The sequence below is a fragment of the Chiroxiphia lanceolata genome, chromosome 8 (genome assembly GCF_009829145.1).
Source record: "Chiroxiphia lanceolata isolate bChiLan1 chromosome 8, bChiLan1.pri, whole genome shotgun sequence".
Lineage (NCBI taxonomy): Eukaryota > Metazoa > Chordata > Aves > Passeriformes > Pipridae > Chiroxiphia > Chiroxiphia lanceolata.
The window spans coordinates 29,215,151-29,236,088 of NC_045644.1; the positions used below are offsets into that span (position 1 = coordinate 29,215,151).

At 38.9% G+C, this 20,938-nt stretch overlaps 1 protein-coding gene across 2 annotated transcripts in view; it reads left to right on the top strand.

The window, feature by feature from the left end:
* Nucleotides 1-14,457, top strand: part of GRID1 (glutamate ionotropic receptor delta type subunit 1) — a 519,369-nt gene extending 504,912 nt beyond the window's left edge. For both annotated transcript variants that reach the window (XM_032695050.1, XM_032695049.1), the window contains one exon: nucleotides 10,255-14,457. In XM_032695050.1, the coding sequence (XP_032550941.1) occupies nucleotides 10,255-10,683 (429 nt within the window). In that variant the 3' untranslated portion in view covers nucleotides 10,684-14,457. The remainder of the gene's footprint in view (nucleotides 1-10,254) is intronic.
* The last annotated feature ends 6,481 nt before the right edge of the window (nucleotides 14,458-20,938 follow it).

Here is a 20,938-nt window from a genome sequence, read left to right on the forward strand (position 1 = left end):
AGAAAACCCTGCTAACGGGATTCTTAAGGATATAATCTGGATTTACTTGGCATGAATTTTAGGGGGGAAAAAAATTATTCAACAGAAATAAGCTTAAAAAATTAATGTACCACACAGGGAAATCAAATTTAGAGTTTCAGTTTGGTAATGAGTGTAAGTACTTGTTTAGTTTGTATTACATCATCTATCCCAGAGAACTTCTGAGGCTACTCACGGGCTGCATGAGCTTATGTGTTTTACTGAATTGGAGGCTTAATGTGTCAGATTCTTTTAAATTCTTCACACATTGTTTACAGAGCTAATTTTTTGTATGTTTTATCTCAGCCTACAGTGCTATTTTAAAGTTGACTTTTTGAAGGGGGCATAAAATAACAAAATCGGTAAAAGTTTAAAATAAAAAAAACATAAAATGTGACCTTTTTCTCAAATTTCTTTTACATGTTTGTGGTTTGAAAAATGCCTTAGGTGTTGATCTGACTAAGCATTTAAACATGTACATAAAAATAAATAAGATGTGTATCCTAATCTCACCCAGATCACCAAAACACTTTCATTCCTTTTAGTGGTATAGGATTAAACTGCAAATGCTTTGAAACCAACATGTATAAAGTAGAAATTGGAAGTTACATGTGCATTGAAGTTATTTGCTGAAGATTGACCTTACCATGCAATAATATTAACATGCAATTTATAAATTTATCCACTGAATTTAAATAATTTTCTAGTACCTGAAATAACCTGTGGTCAATAATAGCAAAATATTAATTATCAGAGATATCAATACTGTGCAAAATATATTTTTTTTTAAATAATCGATGGTTTGGTTATGATTTTCTATAAGTTCAGGACCATATTTGTAAGCCCATGGATAGAAAAGAGCTACTCAAACTCACTCAACATAACAAGTACTATTTCTTCAGAATTATTCAGTATGCAAGAGTTCTCTTCTGGGAAACTGGTGACCAGATTTTTATTAAGCTGCTCTGTTTTAATGATTTGGCTGGTCACGTATTTACTTATGTCAAAATAGGAGCTTGAGCAGTTGCCAAAACATAGCCTTGAATGGGGGGTGCAGAAACCTTTTCAAAATTCAATTTTTAATTAAAAAAAATGTGGCTAATAATCAGGAGTAAGGCTGGCAAGCTATGTAAGCTATGCCTTACACATATTGTAAAGCAATCTGGGCATCTAACAGGTTGTAGAAGCAAGTCTTTGTCTCCTGTGTCAACTCTTCTCTTCTACTCCTGACATAATAGGAAAAAAATGGAACTTTTGAGATTTGGCATTTAACTAGACCGGAATGGTGAAGAAGGAGGGTGTAGAGCAGTCTGTTGTGCCTGATGCTCCAGTAGAGTAAATCAGACTGTTGGGGGACAGCATTGCTTTGCTTTGGGCTCACTAGAGTGAAAAAATTACATCCCTTATGGACTAGGTAACAATTTAGGATTAAAAAGCTGTGCAAAAGCAATGTAAGAATCCATTAATTTTTAGTGAATTTGGAATGGAACCTTCATGAATTTAATTCTTACTTCATAAAAGAGTAATCTGTCACCTCACAGGGTATTTAGATGTAGTCAAATTCTGAAAACACCACCCCTCTTGAGGGTGGTGCCATGCTATTTCAGACCAGAAACTATAAGAAATAAGAAGTATATGTTTGCTGAAAAGAGTGAACTATTAATTACATTATTAGTCTCACTATCCTGATTCTTTTTTTTTTTTCTCCCCACATCTTCCTTTCCTTTTCCATCTGGAGATGGCCAATGATGTGAGGCTGGGCCTCAGAAGCATGGTGAGAATTTATAATAAACATACAAATAATCAGTTTCTTGTTGAACATGCCTGCACAGAAGAATACCTGTTAGTTTTTTCCTCATCTTTATCTCTCCCTGGAACTCCCCTTGAACCTCACCTTTGTGTTGTTGGAAATGCCTGTAACTACAATATATGTGGTATGTACACAGTAAAGGTTTCTCCAGTTGCAAGTTCTCCTTTCTCCTAAGAGTTCCTTTGCAGAGACCTGGGCATGCTCATCCACCAGCACTCATTCTGTACTGCATTTTGCTGCTTGTGTTGAAAATATGTTTCTTTGCATTCTTTTTAACCTCTTGAAAACCGTGGAAACACCTGTATAATGTGAACCAGTCATTCATTTTCTTTGTAGCTGGGTTACCGGCTTGTGAACCAAGGTTGGTAAGGATTTTAAAGCTTGAATATCTCAGCCTGACGCTGAGTGTCCCCTTTTGTATTGAGTAACAAGTGAAAATGCTATCATAGCCTCTTACCTTGCAGGTTTGAATGTGCTGTGAGGACTAGACTGTTTCTCTGTGATTGCACTTAGTTAATGGATTGTGGTGACTGTGGGCGTCGATCACTGCAGGAAGCTGTGGGGCTGCTGCTGTCACCTCATGTGCAATGTTCTCCCCTCGGTACTGTGCCCTGCACGTTGATTCACACAGCACCATAGCATGGGGATGCAGTTGAAGAGGACGAATAAAACAAAGAGAGAGGTTTAGCTGGTTTAAGTTGGTGTGCATGGTCAGCTTCACTGGCTGGCTGGGGAGCTCACTGTCCACTGCGTTTCTGGACAAGGCTCACAGGCAGGAACCACGGGACAGTTACAGCCACCTGAAGAGTTACATCCCTGGTTAGATGTCATTTCAGGTTAGATAAACCCAGTCTGGGTAAGGGTGTGGGAAGATATGAACTGCTTCATGAAGGTCCTTGCTACTTGTAGCAATTCTGTAGCAAGTCACTTATTTGTTTGGTCTCTAGCCTTTTGGTAATTTCTTACTTTCAGCTATTTTTGGGCTATGGGTCATCGGGAATAAACTTTGGCAATGTATTTGAAACAATTTTCTATCACATTAACATCATCTTTGCAGTATTTTGTTATTTCTCACTTTTTTTTCAGGTTTACTTAGAAGGGAAAAGAATGTTACTGTTTCTTCATAAAGGAATTTCTGCTCTCTGATGGAGGAGAGCATCACCTAGTGAACAAGGTGGCCTCTTGTACATAATTTTTATGAAGTTTTGTTCCTTTGCAGATGACTACACACTGAATGCAATTAACATACTGCACAACTTTCATTTCTTTTATTGTTTCAATTAGATAACAGCCAACTGGACCTCAACTGATGTCAGTCTCAGTGCATTCTTCTAACATCTGTTTTATGGATGATAACTTACTTAATTGCTAATTTAAAATATGTGGTATAGTTTCCACTTAGAAGAGCAGAAGCTTGATTGCAGGATTGGGCCTATTTATAAAAGCAGGTAGACAAGTATTTTTTGTCTACCTGGTACACAAGCAGGTAGACAACGTATTTCTAATAGGTTACTGCTATGGTCAAACTAGCATCTTGCAGAGTACCCTGAGAAACCACTCAGCAAATTTTATGTAACATTAAGTGCTATTTGACTAGGTCAGTTGCCTGTGTTAAATTAATGACAGCAAGCATACATCATCACTGCATCTGTTTACAAGTCTGTCTGCATTTCACTGCATTGTCGGCTGTGGAATCTCTGGAATAATGAGCGTGGTAAACTGAGTCGTATTAAAAAGAGGTTATTTGTATTAATATAACACCATACTGTGTTGTCATTGTTTTGCAGCACATCTATTACATATATCATCCTTACTTTTTCTTCCTGAGCAAGCCAATTATGCCTGGTTTTGCCAGTCTGTCAGAGCCTCCTGGAATAAATTAAAATTACAGCTTTGCATATGCAGTAGTTGTAGCTGAAAGTAATGATAATGAACCTGGGTGAATACAGGATTTCAAAATAATCTTAAACAAATGTACATATGCAGAGCTGCTGCTGCTGCTTTATTTCTCCTTAACAAGATAAATGTTTGAGTCCATGATGTCTGGAACCCCATGGACAGAAGGTGGTAGCTGGGTTGAGCTGTGGGTTTTAATGCTGAGCTAAGAAGGGAATAGCCTGTGGGTACCTGAGCATGGAAACGTCACCGTTTCATTTCTCTGCTTTGTTTTTCAATTGTGTAGTATGTCTGTGCATGGAAGTGCCTCAGAGTGCGCCTTCCATCACTGTGTCTCATGACCTCTGATACCTGTGTTTTTAAACTTACATGTATGGGTCAAGAGGACTTTCATATGAATGGGAGAGAGACTGGTACGTATCCTGGTCAAGGTCAGAAAAGGAAATGTCTGTCTGAGGCTGGGGTTTGGCTTAAATTTTGAACCCCAGTCCTAATCACAAAATTATGTTATTTTCTAAGTAGTTCTTTCACAGGATGAAAATCTAATATTAGCACTTATGTCTTGGTTTTAGTCTCTCACCAAAAGATAACCTTCATGTTGTCACCCAAGACAGAAACAAACAAACCAATTAACCAGAAATGTGTCATGATTGATCATTAAGGCTATATTACTTTAAAAGCATTATTTTCTGCATATCTCCTGAGGCTTATTAAGAACTACATTAACAAGCTTTTAATTCTTGCCACAGTTATCAGCACCTGACTAGGAGGTATTGACACATTCATGACAGTCCCTCCCTGTATGAGCCTGTCTGCTCATATTGGCTACATTTCTGAATTTCCAGTTCTTTTAGGACCAGGGCCATCAGTCTTTTCTTCTATAGCCCAGTGTACTTTTATTTGCATGTGTGGGATGCAGATGAAACTTATCAGAGTTTTGGCATAGTTTTAGCATTGAATTTCTGCAGGTATTCAATCTTCTTTTTGGTCATTTGTCTTCCTTTTTTTTGCCTTACTGGAACTGCTTCATCAGCTTGTAGCATTTTTATGTCTTCAGCTGGCTTCTCCTGAACTCTGCTAAAAGCTCAGAGAAATCACAAGTAAGAACAAGAGGCCACAGGGGAGTCTTTAATAAAAATATTTTTCTCAAAAATCTTCCCTTTGGAAAATCCCAAGTGTTGCAACCTGTCAGCTGAGCAATATTATCTTTTAATTAATTGTGTTTACAGTGATGTAGGCAATTTCTGGAAAACATTAGCCAGCAGCTCCTTTTCAACACTCAGTGTGATGTCTCTTGAATTTGATCACGCTAACTGACTCCAAACCTCCCAGGTAGTTTCATATTCTTTCAATATGACTGCCCACGGGCTTTTATTAGATTAGAACCCACTGCTGAAAGTCCCAGAAAACAAGCTAGAAAAAAATATATTGATTACTCTGCAAATCATCCTGTCTGCATTTATATCGTGTCATAATTTCTCTCTGCGTGATAAGGCCGAAATTAGCAGGTCCTGAAAGGGAATTGTAGTTGGTTGCAGGTGTGGTTATGCAGGTTTAATCATTCCCAGGTAATTCAAATCCACTCCAGCAGTTGCCAGGGTGTGCTCTTGCTGTCAGTCACAGGCCATTGAACCTGTCACTCACCATCGAGTGCTTGGGACGTATCAGAAACATGCCCTTCAATCACCCTTCCAGAACTCAAGCTCATTGGGCAAGAATGACATTTCAATTGGTATTTATGAATAAGATAATTTCCTGACCAGGAGCAATGTTTGGTTAGCAGTTTTCCTTAAGCCTGCAGAGGATAAGCCTGTATGTATAATTCATTTTCCTTACACGTTTCTTCCCTTCACTGATTAATTTCTTCAACTGATCTATTTGGAGTACAACATTAATATTGAAAACAGAATTATGAAGCTAGCAAAGGAGAAATATTTCATCTTCTTATGGCAACACAAACATATACATTTATCCAGTGTAGCCATAAGATGAAAAATGAATTGGCACAAAACATCTGAGATGTGACATATTTATAATATTAACTAAATTTTGTATAGTAAGAGCAAAACAGAAAGAGGAGCAACCTTTGGTGACATGTCTGCCACAGGCACTGAGGAATTAAGTTTGGAGCTCATTCATTCAGCTCTTGGAGAGCCCTCACTCAGGCTCAGTGGAGCTGAAGGCAGAAAGATTTGTGAAGAGCAGCAGTAGGGCTTCCCCCAAGGGGCTCGCCCTGGGTAAGGGAGGGCTCTGTGATACAAAACCAGCTCACCAGAGCCTGTTTTTCATCCAGCTGCCAGGTCTAGTACCTCTGCCATTCCCTAGCTCCAAACCTCGATGTATTAATCGATAGTATTTTATTAATTTTAATTCATTAATTTTATCATAGAGGGATGCAAAAAAAGAGAACAGTTAGAGCACCAGAAACCTTGAAAATCTTCTTCAATGCTACATTACCATTGGACAATTGAGGTGACACAGCCTGAGGAAATGAAAAAATAAATGCAACCCAAGTTCTTAAAAGTTATAACAAATTACTCATATTTAATGAGAATTAGAGAACTAAACACTGAGCTGAAAAAGGAGCAAAGTGTCATAACTTTTAGGAATTCTTTTTCTGGCTTTATTGCCATTTAATTCTTTTTCCATTTAGCTTGTTAATTTTCAATACCATACACTTTGTTACTGAATTTTCCAGAAGAACAATAAAGGGGAAAAAAAAGATTAGGTCTACAGAATTACAAATTCTGAAAGGGTTGACTTGTCACATAAAGCTATCCCAAAACCGTCAGTTCTGTAAATCTTGGGATTCAAAACAGTTTTATAGTAGGCAGTGACAAACTAATCTTTTCAAGGGTTTCTGATTTTTATCTTAGGGTTTTTTAAAGTATTTGAAAAGTCATTCATTCAGCATTAGATAGTGTCCATACAAAGCTTGACATTTAGTTATTTAGTTGTTCTTCATCTAATAAGCACAGAAAAAGGAAGAACCTTTAAAATGTGGGTTTATTATTCCTCAGAGACAAGTGTTTCCATACCTTTACAAACCCTTTATTTTGACAGTGAAAAAAAGGAATAATGTGATTCCTGAGCTGTTGAAAGAGTTTAAAAAGTTTCCTCTGATCTCAACAAGGCCAGAAAGTTGTCCCTTAATGCTGAAGAAAGAGAAGTAGGCAAATGAAATCCTCACCCCTACCTCTTAAAAGATCCCAAGCATTTACTCTACTTACTACATAAAGTGTTCTGTTGTAGAGAGAATGGGATGTCTGTATGCAGGAATTGGCTTTTATTTTTCTTGAGAATGAGAACTTTAGCACATTTAGCGTAAGTTTCTGTTGTGAAACATAAGCCACTGCAAATCCACCATTTTCTGAGGAATGCTGGATTGTGCACAGTAGAAGAAAAGGTCTGATAGGCCAATGGAGGGAAACATTCCAAATAATGTGGTCCTTAACAATCCCTGTGGTCTGGACCAGGAGGTGTCTGTTCAGAACATCCCATCTGTGGCTCTTTGTGCTTGCAGATAGAAAAGGTTAAGCTAAATATATGGCCTGGATTAATTCATGCCTTGAATTTTATGACCCTTTGGGCACAGATGCTCCAATGAAGAGTTTGCTTCATTCACAAATTTAGTTTTACTCTGCAAACAGTTAATACTACATATTGCAATTATTGAAACCCTACCTTTCTCTCTGGCTTGGCTTTATCCAAGTCACATTAGATTTTTTCCCATAGCAAAGCAGGATGGAAGGCACTGGGGATGTACTTGCAGTTGAAAAATTCAAATGCAAATAAAATGGCGATGTATATTTTCCCTTGAAATGATTTGAAGAAGGTATTAGTATTTGGCAAAAGCTCAGAAAAATGTAAATGAGTCATGAACGTTTCTCCAAAGTCTCATTTAGGAAAATTTGTTCTAATATTTGTTCAGTTCTAATCTGAGTTCTTTTTCTTTGTTTTGTTTTGTTTTGTTTTGTTTTAGTAGGGGCTTGACAAGAATATGGGTCCCAGATAACTAGAATCCAAACTAGGAGTCTCAGTCAAAGCTAGCAACACGATTTAGAAAATAAGTAACATAAGGTACCTAAAAAAGCATTATATAATGGGCTTCTGGGATGTAGCTTCCTGAGACAAAGGTATCATCACACGTGCTAGGTCTGTGGACAAGTAGAGCTTTGCAGCAAGCTTTTGTTGGCAGACAGGTGAGGAAAATGCAGCTATAAGTAGCTGGACAGCACTGTAAAAGGAACTTACCCATGGAGGTCGAGCCCTTTCCTCTCATCAGGGAATATAAAAACTTTTGTCATACTTGTCCCCAGTCCACAATTTTAGTTAAAGAAAGAGAAACAAAGGAAATTATGAATAAATCCATGTAATCCTCTGGCTGCTGTACCACAAATCCTTAATTTACCTAGCTACAGAGTTTACGAAAGAGCCTCTGAGTTATGGCCAGCTTAACTGTCTAATGTATTGAATGAAGAGCCTGATAGGTCAGGTATGATTGTTGGTAAGAAGGACTTTATGCAGCTGCAGGGTTATCTGATCAAGTGTTGTGTGATACCCTTTATGTCAAAAAGTTTATTATTTTATTTATTATCCATTGATTTTCTTCCTAACTCAAAATTATCTGATATAGAGGATTTGGGCTGAAAACTAGCATTTTTTTAAAAAAATAGGTTGTATCTTTGGTGAGGATGATTCGTATCCCCTGGGTTTCTGGGAGCTCATTGGGATTTTGGTGTATTCGTGATGTAAAGTACTAGGACTTCATTTTTTACTGATTAGCAAAGAAGTTGCACATGCAACTCAGCCCTGTAATTGTGGGGCAATAGCACTCCAATTGAAATCAATATGGATTTAGCTAAGGACACAGGTTTGGATTCAACATCATGTAACACTAATTCATTTCCAAATCCATGCAGGGATCAGTAATTCAGCAGTTCCTGAGTAATGTAGAAGTGGTGTTAAATCACAAGGTTAGAATCGAATCTGTAGTTGACATTGACTGGAGTCAAGGACTTTGGAAATGACTTTTCAATTTACAGGTGGAAGCAAAATGCATAGCAGATACCACTGGAATAATATTTTAATTCTCTCTTCTCCACCTGAACACCAGTGGCAAAAGATTATGAGGAGTGAGTGGCACTGACTCTTCTCTGTTCCCAGAGCTGAGATTTTGGTGTGAATCAGTAAGATTGCTGTTGTTGGGTTTAACAAACATCTAAGCACACATCGACCTTGGGCAGTCAGAGATTACTGGAACAGAGAATTTTCAGGTAGTCCTACTTCCTAGGTTGGGGTCTTGCTGGCTGCCTAATGTAATTACAGGTTTCTGTCAGAGCAGGGAATTTTCTCCAGTTCCAGGGTTGTTGGGTTTTTATAGATGCCTTGCTGCTATTCTGCTGTATGTTACACTTGCATCAAATACTACAACTGCAGATCATAGCTGTGCTTTGTGAAATGTAGAGAAATTTTATAATACAATACCTTTTTACTGGTAATTCAATGCTAGCTGTTAAAATTCAGTCATACAGCATCCCAGGTGGTTGACTTTACCCTGCCAGTTTTGTTGCTTTCCAATTTGAGCATCCTGAATGCTGTGCTGAGGTGATAAACAGCCCATTGCAGGTCTTTGCTGCTTCAGGCTTAAAAGACAACTTTTTCTTCTGCATTTTCCTCATGGAAGCTAAACACTCATGTGTTGAGTGAGTGGTCCTGAAAGTCTGTTGAAGAGACCATTTGGAAACCTTAGGCAACATGTTTCAGAAGATGTTGTAAGACTAGCATTGTTTTCTCAAGCTCTGACACAGACAGACTTCTTCCAGATGATGTGTCAAGGTGACAGACAGCTTACTGCTGGTCATGCAACTGTTCAAAACACAAGTATGTGGTCCCCTCCCAAGGGTTCACAGAGTAGGTCTCTCTCAGTGCTGCTCCAGTAAGTCTATGTTACCACATGGGTGACCCAGGGCTTCCTGATGGGAAGGGAAGAATTCTTCACCACCACAACTAGTAGATTTTGATACATGAAGCAACTACCCTGAAATAAGGGGTTTTTTACTGACATGTTTTACTGATGTGCTCTTTAGAAAATGCACTGCATAGAGATGAGACAGTGGTGAGCTGTCATGTAGTTACAAGATGGTGAGCTGCCCACTGGAATTTGGAGTCCCAGTTTTGCTTGTTTGTCTGACATATGCTTTTTTCTGGGCTTGTGCAAGGTGAGCAAGGATGTGCTGGTCCCTGGTGCCAGATCCTGTTAGCTGAACCACAGCCATCTGTTCAGCTCCAAGGAGGATGGGATTGGCAACACAGGGGCTTCTGCGGGCTGAGATTGAGCTGGTGCTTTTAATTCAACGTGTTTGCGGCTGGAGCTGTTGGGCAGACCTTGAGGTTTTGCATAGGCACAGATGAAATCAAGTGATGTAATGACTGATCAGCAAATCCGGTCACACACAAGAAATGACGGGGGGGCCAGGCGGGGTTGGAGATTGTGTTTGGACTGATTGTTCTGGTTTCTTCCTCACTAGGACAAAGAAGTGAATCTGGAGCAGGTCCACAGGCGCATGAACAGTTTAATTGATGAAGACATAGCCCACAAGCAAATCTCTCCAGCGTCCATTGAAATCTCAGCCCTGGAGATCGGTGGCATGCAGCCAGCCCAGACCCTGGAGCCCGTGCGCGAGTACCAGAACACGCAACTTTCTGTCACCACCTTTTTACCAGAACAGACAACTCATGGTGCCAGCAGGACACTCACAGCTGCCTCCGGCAGCAACCTGCCGCTGCCCCTGAGCAGCTCAGCCACCATGCCCTCCATACAGTGCAAACACAGGTCACCAAACGGAGGACTATTTCGTCAGAGCCCCGTGAAAACCCCCATCCCAATGTCATTCCAGTCCGTGCCGGGGGGAGTCATTCCAGAAGCGATGGAACCCTCACACGGAACATCCATATGACGAAAACAAACAGTAAAACAACCAGCAGAGCTTTTTAATACAAAAATTTAAAAGGAACAAAAAAAAAAAGCGAACAAACTCTTACGTTTTTCTTGTATATACTTGTAAATAATGAAAGAATGAAGTGGGGTAAAGTGTATTTTGAATATTCCCAATTTTCGAAGTAAGTAAAAAACAAAACAAAAAACAAACAAAAATGTATGAATGACTTTGTAAATTTTGTTCTATATGAATAAAAAGGCAAATTACTTGTGGTCGTTCTCAAGTGCCAAAGAAGACCTGTTACTGGGACTGAGGGCCATACTTTCTTTTTTTCCATGGATTTCAACACTTATTCCCTTACAGGCTTGGTTTTTTTAAGAGCAAAACAATTATCTGTTTCTTGCTAGAAAAATTTACCATACTCAGACCTCTTCTTTCCCAGAACCCTATCTTATAGTCAGATGACAATTCACTTGGAGACTTAACAGCTGGTATTAGCATAGCAGTAACAATGTTTTAAAGGTGAATTATAACTAAAATCCAACAAACAATAAACAGAAAAAAAAAAGAAAATTTTTTCCTTCTAACAAGGATTTAAAGTTCCACACCATTCTAAGTTTAAGCACAGGATTATTGGATTGTGTTTTTACATGTCTGCTCTGCTGAGTCGCTCTTTTTGTTTATCTTTCTGTGTTTTGTTATACATATATATAATATATATTATATATATTATGACGTATATATTATATATATATATAAACACTTTGATGAACAACATGTTTAAGGTTAAGGGGAAAGCTTTTAAGAAAACTGCTCAGCTTTTTTTGTTTCTTGTGTACATGACTGAAAATGGGGAGGAACCAATGGAGTGAGGCAAGGAAGAACTGTATTGGCAGGAGATAATGGTGTTGCAGTGACTGTGCCCTCTGGTGCCATTTCTTTCTTTAAGATTTCAATGAATTTGTTGCATAATGGATGCAATGCTCTCTGTTGAAGTCATATCCCTGAATGGTAAGGCTAAGCTCATGACTATAAGCACAGCTCTGCTTTCTTTTCCATTGATTTTGTAGAGAGAAACATTTAATAGCCATATTTATAATTGTAGTAGAAATGGATGTAAAAAACCTATTTTTTTTTGTCTGTGAAACACAGAGGACAAAGATAGAGCAACACATATAGTGAATTTAATGTCTTGTTCTGCAAATATTACCAGTGCAATTTCATATGACAGAAAAAAATCAAATCAAAACCCAACACATTGTTTCCTTCCCAAATAGTAGCTTGAATGCCAAACATGATGGCTCCCTGCTCCCCCACCTATGCTTAATGGACCATCACTCTCTTTCAAAATGGGGATAATTTAGTGTCTTCTCAAATGTACCCCTATAACTAGGTTGTAATTTCCCTTCCCAGATGGATTTCTTCACTTTATTAGAATACTGCTATTTGGAAAAGGTTGTAGAACCTGGTGCAGCAAATCTCTGTCTACATTAAGGTGAAAATTCTGTTTGAACAGAGGTAGAAATGTTTTCACATCCCAAGAAAGTCAGCAGGTAATCTGGGTGAGGTTTTTTGATAAATAAACATTCCATTGACTGCTCCTAATTTGATTTGCATAATTACACAACAGGTATATTTATGGGATGATTAAAGTCCCCAAATTTTTACATTTCTAGTTTAAGCAATAGGGAGGAAAAGTCCAACTGTGACATAAAACCAGCCTCATGGAAGAGCGTACTCAGCACACTACATTTTAAATGAGGAATATTGATGGTAAGCTTACAGAAGGAGTACTCTTATAGGAATTAATTTGTCTCTGTTGTCAAGCTGTTTCCTCCTGAAGATGGTGTGATTTTGCAGCTTGTCACAAATTGCAATATTTGCTTCAAACTAATTAAAAATGAATAATGCTCTAGTCAGCTGACCAGATTTATCCTATTTAGAGACTTGGCCCACACAAACTTGGGATTTTTTTCTTTATTCTTTTGTTGCACTTTTTCTTAACAAACCCATGGCCACAGGAAAAAAAATCTTTCGTAAATACATTAATTTGTTATGACAGAAGTAGCTGCACTAATAAGACTATGCACACACAGAAATCTGTAAAGATGCTTAGGAGAAAGCATGCAACTATTTGCATTGGAAAAATCTATTGTTTTTATTACCAGTTCAAGATTTTAGCAGTAGTAGAAGAACACACTCCAGAAGAGGTGCACAGAGGTGCTTGAGCAACTACAAAGGGTGCAATCTGAAAGCTTGGGCTTGTTTATACTGGATAACTTTAACTGACCCGCATTTGTGGGATAAATGGTGAATACATTTTATTTTGGGGATTAACTTTAACATTCTTCACATTCAATGTTCTCCTCCTGGCTTAGTCTTGCCACGTGCTGTGACTCGCCTGTTTGAGTGCTCTATAGCTTTACATCTAAGATGATCAGGATCTTGAAAGAATCAAACCACACAGCCCTCTTCCAGTAGAGTATTGAAGCATGTGTGTAAGCCCTCTAGAAAGCAGCTGCTTTATGCACAAGTTGAAGTGCTTCGCTGATTAATGATGGACTTAAAATGCACATCTCAAATTAAATATGGTGCCTAATTTTAAGCAGGTGAGTGAGCTTGCCAACCTCACTGGGACTATTCAGTTGCTTTAAGTTTACTGTCTTGAGTGCTTTGCTGCACCAGGGTCTATACTGTAAAAGTAGGGATCTACGATGGATCTGTCACTGTCTAGTTATTTGTTTATATAAAAGATAGCAAGTCCTGTCAGCCTTGACAGGGAGCTGTTAAATCCTTCATGTGATAGTGGTTTGGGTTTAGATTATTTAAGCAAATCACCAGGTTCTCCTTGAACATAAACAATGTTTCTTTCCCCACAACTTTCAGTTTTCAAAGTAAATGCAGAATGTATGTTTTTCATATCCTGTCTCCTGTTTTATGTTTGTATCTTCCTTTTGACAGATCAAAGCATTCACTTTCTATATAATATGTATTCACCACACACATGCATATATATATATATATATATATATATATGTGCAGTTACTCCCAGAAGAAGTGAGAAACATAATTTCCATGTGATGTAAATGAGCATAAGTGAAAGCTCTCACAGAGCTGTGCTTATTTACACCACCTGCAGATTTGACCCTTCAACTTTTAATATCTGGCAAGTTGAAATAGAAAAACTGCAGAAACTTCTGAAAACTTTGAAGACCAAACTGTGCCCTTGCTTTTCAAATGGAACTTCTCCTGACTACACTTAAAAAAGGGAATAATGTATGATCTCAACTATTCTAGCTCCTCCGGGATGTTTACACTGCAAAGGTGATTGTACATGAAATGTACCTTCCTTTTATTGTGCTCTTTTGATGATGAACTTTCACAAGACTGACATCTGTGGCACAGCACTTGTAGTGTGTCTTGTTCTATCAATCCATTAGTTTAGAAATTACTTTATTTTCTTACAAAAATGTGACTCAGTTTCTTCTATTTGCTTGCAATCCACGGGCAATCTGCTTTCAATCTGAAGAATGCGTTGCTCTTACTTCTTAGTATGTCATGTTTTCCTACTGCAGTGGAAAAAAAAGAGTAATTGTGCTTTCTAATTTCAGAGTTGAAACTCAATAGAACATTTTTATGCTGAGTTACAACTACGTGTGCAATACTTGTCTTGCAAAGTAAAATTCCCAGTATCTGCCTTGCTTTGATAACCATTGCTGCACTGTAGAGGAAGTCTCAGTGAAACAACTCACTTTTTCTCAGTCTGCTGATAGAATAAAACACTTAAACCTGGGTTCTCACCTGTGTAAATCAGTATCCCTCCACTGAGTGGGTCAACCTTACTGAGTTTAAGCAGGTGAAGGTTTGGCTCATAATATTGAGCTTGAGAGCACTGCTTTCTATAAACTTGTATTCAGTGAGAGCTCTGAAAAGGAAAAAGTTCTGAGAGTCTCAAAAATGAACCAGAAAGAGGAACATGTATTATAATTTTGAGCATGTAACATGGATTAGAGTTTAAACTGTATGCTAAAATTGCTTAGAGAAAAAATTTCTTCTTCAAATCTCTTCAAATTTAGGTATGGCTCTCCTTTAAGATAGGCTTAAAGCTGTTGAGTTGGTGACAAGTGGACCATTGAGAGAAAATCATGTTAGTGAGGCAGTACAGCAACTACAGTGCTCAGACCTTGTTGGGTTTTTTTTATTTTGCTTTACTGACTTGAACTTACATTGTGAGCAGCTAAAGAATGACATAAATCTAAACACAACACATTTGGGGGATCCTGTTGGAAATTTCTCAAGGAATCCACATCCTTTGGCAACCCCGGGAAAGGCAAGGAGAAAGGCAGAAGAAAACTCAGAAGAGAAGCAAAATTAAAGGTAAAAACAAATGTGGTGAAGGGGGAGGGAAAAAAGGGTGATTACAACATATGTTTAGCAAAGCTGTATTACTTGTATGAGAATCCTCAATTCCATCATACAAGCAGTTTCCTCAGTTAATTATTATTTTCCTTAATTTTTAGGAAACAAATAAAAACAGCATTTGTTCTACCAGAAACAGTTGTTATATTATTTAAGAGTTGGAATTATTTCTTTGGTGATGCCTGTTTTTTGGCTTGATTGTGACTCAGCTGGGGAAAATCAACTTCAATCAGCAATTTGCACCCAAACCAGCTGTGGGCTGCTTGCTGGGAGATACTCCCGGGGGCTGTTCAGGTCTGCAGCTGGGAAAAATCAGCCTCAATCAGCTCCCACAACCTCTCACTTCTCTGGGTTTGGGTCAGAGTCCTGGCTTAGTAGTATCAGCTAATTTCTGGATGAGGACTCTGTTTTGCTACTGTTCATGTTGGAGGGAAGCAGAACAGAAATGTGGCTTCTTCAGGCTTGCAAGGTAACCAATAACAGAAGCAAATAATGTGTAAGGTTTCAGATTTTACTGAGTTTTATTTTCTCCTAATTTACTGGCAGCCTTATTAGAGGAGTTTTTTAAAGTTTTATTTTTAACTGTTCACTACTTGACTGACTTTCTTTTATCCCCACTTAAACTGATATTAGATAGCTTGCTTAGAAATCAATTAATGCTGGTTGTAATTTCATGTCATGTTGTAAGGGAGCAGCACCATGGGAGAGTTGTTTTCTCTTTTTTTAATTCCTTTTTTCTTTTGTAACTCTTTGGAAGGTGACTCGTCTTTCAGTAACTAGTTCTGTTGTTGCAGTCATGAGGCTCTGTAGTTTTGAGGGTGTCTGTTTTGGTCTCTATCACATGAGAAGGGGGATAAGTGCTCACAATCATAGATACAGACATGGAAATTAGCAGGCTAAGGACAAAACTTGAACAAAAAAGAAAAAAACAAAATCTCTGCACATCTTGCCAAAGTTTTGAGTGTTTGTATGACTGGATGGGACAGAATCTGATTCTGAATCATATGCTGTATGTGAGTGTATTGTAGGTATCATCTGAAACATTTCTAGGTGGAAACTACAGATCACAGCTCAAAATTCCCCCAGTTGCTTTCAAGAAGGTTTTTTTATTATTAATAGTTTTGTTATAATGTCATAACTGAAGCTGTATGAGAGGGGATGTGGAACCTGAGATTTTATAACAGCTGCTTTTAGACTCTCATTCTGAAAGTCACTCATTAAAGGAAATATCTTGGAGATATTTCTATACTTAAATATTTTTCTTATTTTGTTTCTCTCTTGTAAAATGTATGTATTTGTTTTCTGATGAAATTATTTTCAAAGTGGTTAAGTAGAGCCCAGCACTGCAGGCGAGAAGTGCAGCTCCAAGAACAAAAGACTGTGCAACCATGACAATGAACTGCAAAGAACAGAGATCCCAGATTTATGTAGCTTTTTCTATGTATCAGCAGAAAAAGATTTGATTTTTGTTTAATGTGGGGTTTTATGTGATTTATATTGGATCAATCCTGTCGAGTTAAATATTTGTCAGAAGCAAAATACTCTAGCCCACCGAAGTGCTGAAATGCATATTAGCAAATAAATCTAAGCAGACACTGAAAGGTTTCCCTGTCTTATGTAGAGAAAGCATCATTTTAGGCTGCTGAAATTAGCATACTTATAGGTTAAAGATTTGAAGAACTTGAGCATGTAGTAGCCCTGTTCTGTGCCCAGGACTTGTGGTGTAGTGTCCCACAGCCATCAGCAGCCACACAGGGAAGTGGGCATGAAATTAGTTTTGGGAGCTACTGCTTCATCCTGACACAGAGAGTCCTTGCCCATAAATAAGTCTGGGATGACTGTAGGTGAAAAATCATTTGCAGTTGCAGACCCTTTTTCATTTGGGGACATTAGCAAGGATTTTAGAGGAGTGAGCTGGGTCCTGGTTGCTGCCCATTGCCCTAAAAAGAAGGGACAGTAGTGTCCTGCTCTGGGTGATGGAGTGCAACGTGTCCGTGTGTGCTGTGGTTTTGCCTTTCTATAAGGATGCTCCTTTCCAGTGTTGGCTTTGTTGCTGCTGCTGGGCAGATAACATGACAGAAGAAAGTCATGAGAAGTGCCAGGTGTAGGCAGGTATAGCATTTATAAGCTATTGAAATTTAGTAGCTCCTGCATTTCAGCTACCATTTAAGAGCTGGTCAGGAAAATATAATGCAAAGTTTTGCTTGATTCTAAAGGCAGTTTGAATGATGGTGAGAAACAGTTTTTGTGAGGGTGTTTTGGTCATGGAAGCTTTCAACTTGCAGTATAGCAAACACTAATGTGGCAGTAGAGCCCACAGCTCAGCACACACCCTGTGGGGACCCTGAGGTGGTGGCAAAGTGAGTGTGGAGTGAGGTGGCATCTGGCAGTGTTTGCTGCAAGCTTCCTGGAGAGCTCCTGCCTGCTGTTGTGGGGGCAGAGGAGGGCAGGGGAACCCCACAGCATCACTGGCACAGGGAGCTGCTGGGGAAAGGGAATTTGAGGCAACCCTGGAGAGCAGGGGGAGCAACTGGGAGACTGCAGGTCTCCAGAGAGGAGTGCTGATGATGGAGGTGAGGTGGGAAATACCCATTGATAAGGGCTGGTGAGGCCTGGAAATGGACAAAATGCTGTATCGGAGTATGAATGCACCCCGGGCTATGGATTGTGGAGCATGGAGGTTGTTCGATGACGCTGTACTTATTTACATAAAGGTTTCCTAAAATTCCCATGATGCTAAATGGGAAAACTTGAGTCAGTCCTGGCACATGGAGAGAAGCAATAGTGATTGTGTTGGGCTGTGCAGATCGCATCGGGCCGTGAGTGGCTGTTTCAAGTCCGTTCTGTTTGATTTCTCCTCCTGTTCTGTGTCTGTAGGTCGGCTCACACATCTTTCTGGGCTGTGATTAGTTGTGCAACATTTACCCAGCTCTTTGACAGGGGCAATGTGCTTTTACAACACAAGAACAGTTTCTTCTCATGCATTTGCATTCCTAGCTTTGTCTTGTCATTCATGTCAAAATGTCAAGCAGAGAAACATATGCTTTCAAATGGAGTTTCTGCAAACCATTTGGATCAATAAGGACTGTCTGCATATTTGTAACATCTGCCATGGAGGAATATGAAGCTCTATGAATTCAGTGGCTTAGTATACCATATTTTACTCCAGACTGTAGATTGTTTACATTCAGTGACAGAAAAATATTGCTGCTCTGGGCACTGCAGAGGTCTATTGTAAAGCAAGTCCTGCTTTTTGGAAAGTAGAATGTCTCATCATTTTCACGCAGCAAATACTTGCCACCCTGACAGGCCAGGGCATTAATCCACAGACATGTCACTTGTGGCTCCTGACAGCTCAGTGCAGGTGCTGATCATCCCTGGGCTGCTCTGAAGGCTGGTGTGGGCAATAATTTCAGTTATTCTGAGACAACACCTGAAAAACTGCCAGGGTTTCAGGAGGAGAGACCACCTGCCTGTGGACAGCAAGAGGGAGTGTCTGGAGTGAAGTGGGGAAGTGTCTAGCGACAGTCCATGGAAGCACTGAAGGTGAAGACTCCCCCATGCCCTGCTTGGTGGGATTTGGATGTTGAGGTACACCTCTAAGGGCTGAAATGTCACAGCCAGAAAATGATGGTGGAAGGTAGTGATAGGAGGAAGGTCTCAAAAATTAGGGAGAGCAGGTTAACAGCTTGCTTGGTCCTAGAGCAAAGCTCCTGGCAGGGTGTGGGTATTTTGCCATGTGAAACCATGAGGTTGCAAAAGAAACATCCTACAGTGCCAGCCTGGATATTAAGCAGTTGGGCAAGTCCCAGACCTTTAGTTATAAAGCTCCTTAGTTCCACAGTATTAAATGCCATGAAAAGTGTATTAAACCTTTTATTAAGAACTCAAAGTGCACACAGTGAAAGCACGCAAAATGTAAAGTGTTAAATTAGGCTGTCAATTTAATTATTCTTTATCACTTAATCCCTTTACCTGTGTGGCTTGTTAAAGGCAAATCCTTCTCTGCTGTTCAGGGAAGAATTGTAGAAAACTTCAAAAGTCCTCTGGGAAGGAGGGGAATTGGGGAATGCCCTCCTGCAGGGGTGGAGGCAGACCTGAGCTTCAAGGGAGGACTAATGCATGAGCAGGGAATGAGAGAGGGGGCTGTGATGGAGGAGACAGACTTGCTCTGCAGTGATAGCACTGTGAGGTGCAGTGCCAGCAGCCAGAAATTGCACCTCTCTTGAATTGGGATCTTGGGGTTTAGTCTTGCTTAAAGTTTGGGAATGGAAAATGGTTCTGCTCTGACACTCGGTCTGTGTTGGCAGTGCCTCTTGGGGTACTCTGGTGCCTTTGGGAGGAGCAGGCTCTACATCAGGCAGATTGGGATGGGCAGTGGGTTTACTTCAGTGGTTGGCACTTTCTTTTTCTGGCTTGACCTCAAATTGTTATAAAAATAAGCATTAAGAGAAGATAGATTAAAAAAATAAATAAATTATAAAGCCTAAGGGAAAATTCTGGCTTTTTCCTCACCAGTAAATTGCTTATTTTCTCAAAGACAAAAGCCTATGTATATGTGGGATTTGATGAACAGATAAGATAACAAAGTATTAAGAAAAAAACAAAACAAAAAAACAAGACCTGCTCTACAGTTTCTGTGCTTCTGGGGTCTTTTCGTATTAGAATATATTAACTGAAATTTTCTTTAGTCGAATTTTTATCAAAGCTTAGATTGGAACTATGTAAGCCAAGGGTCTATAATTGATCTAGGTGGGCAATGCATAGGATTTTGTTTTTTAAATTAGCTGATCAGTTTTACGTAGATACCAGCAAAAGTAGAAATGACTATTCCATGAGTTGCAAATCAAAAGTATTCATAGTTGATAAAGAAACATTAAAATTTCGTTTTGTTTTTGTTTTTAAAAGAAGCAGATAATTGGAAACAATTAGCATTGAATTGCTCACCTGGCTTTAGTTATTATGGGTTTATTAAGTCTTTATTGAGAGATTGAATGGTGGCACATTGATTATGTTTAGATGTCACTTGTCTTTGTTTTTTCAAGCACTAGAAAGAAATAGCTCAGGTCTTCTGACAGGAAAGAAAAAAAAAGGTAAAAATTGATGCTACGATGGAGTCTAAGACATTTAAAGACTCCAAACTATTAAATTTAAGTGGAATTTATAAGCTTAATTCTACAGAGCTTCTTTGATAGTCCCTGATAAAAGTAGAAGTCAGCTCACTATTATCTTGTGCATATCATGTCAGATGTGTGGATTGAGATTTACCAATACCCTAATATTTGTGAAAGGTGGGGGTTTTTTTGTTGTCAGGGTTTTTTTTTTGGTGGGGGATTAAGCAGGGGCTAACTTTCATCAGTTTTGAAAATTAATTATTTTGAATATGTGTTCATCTTAATAATTGGAAAACTTCAGACAAGGTTTGCATCCTTCTGCCAGGATAGAAGACTGAAAAAAGGGCTTTAAATCGCAATTATTAACTAAGACACCTGAAGTACTTGCCACTTTGCTCTGTCATTGGGCTGAGCCTTGTACTGCAGGGTTTTGGTCATCTGTGGGATCCTCTCTGTTGTGCTTCAACACACAATATAGAAAGAGGTGTGTATTTGTGGAATTCTGATAATGCAAAATATTTCAGTTTCATCAACTCTTCAAATACTTAATGTTTACTTATGCTGGCTTTCTGTTAGCCCACCTTTGTGGGTCAGAGACTTTAAGTCCCACAAAGATCCAACTCTTCAAAAATAAAAGCAATACAGAAACCTTTCAATACTATAAACAGCTATTCCTTCACTCTAATGTTACATATAGAGAAAGTGCATTTGAAGGACTATTGATGCAGAGGCCATTAAAT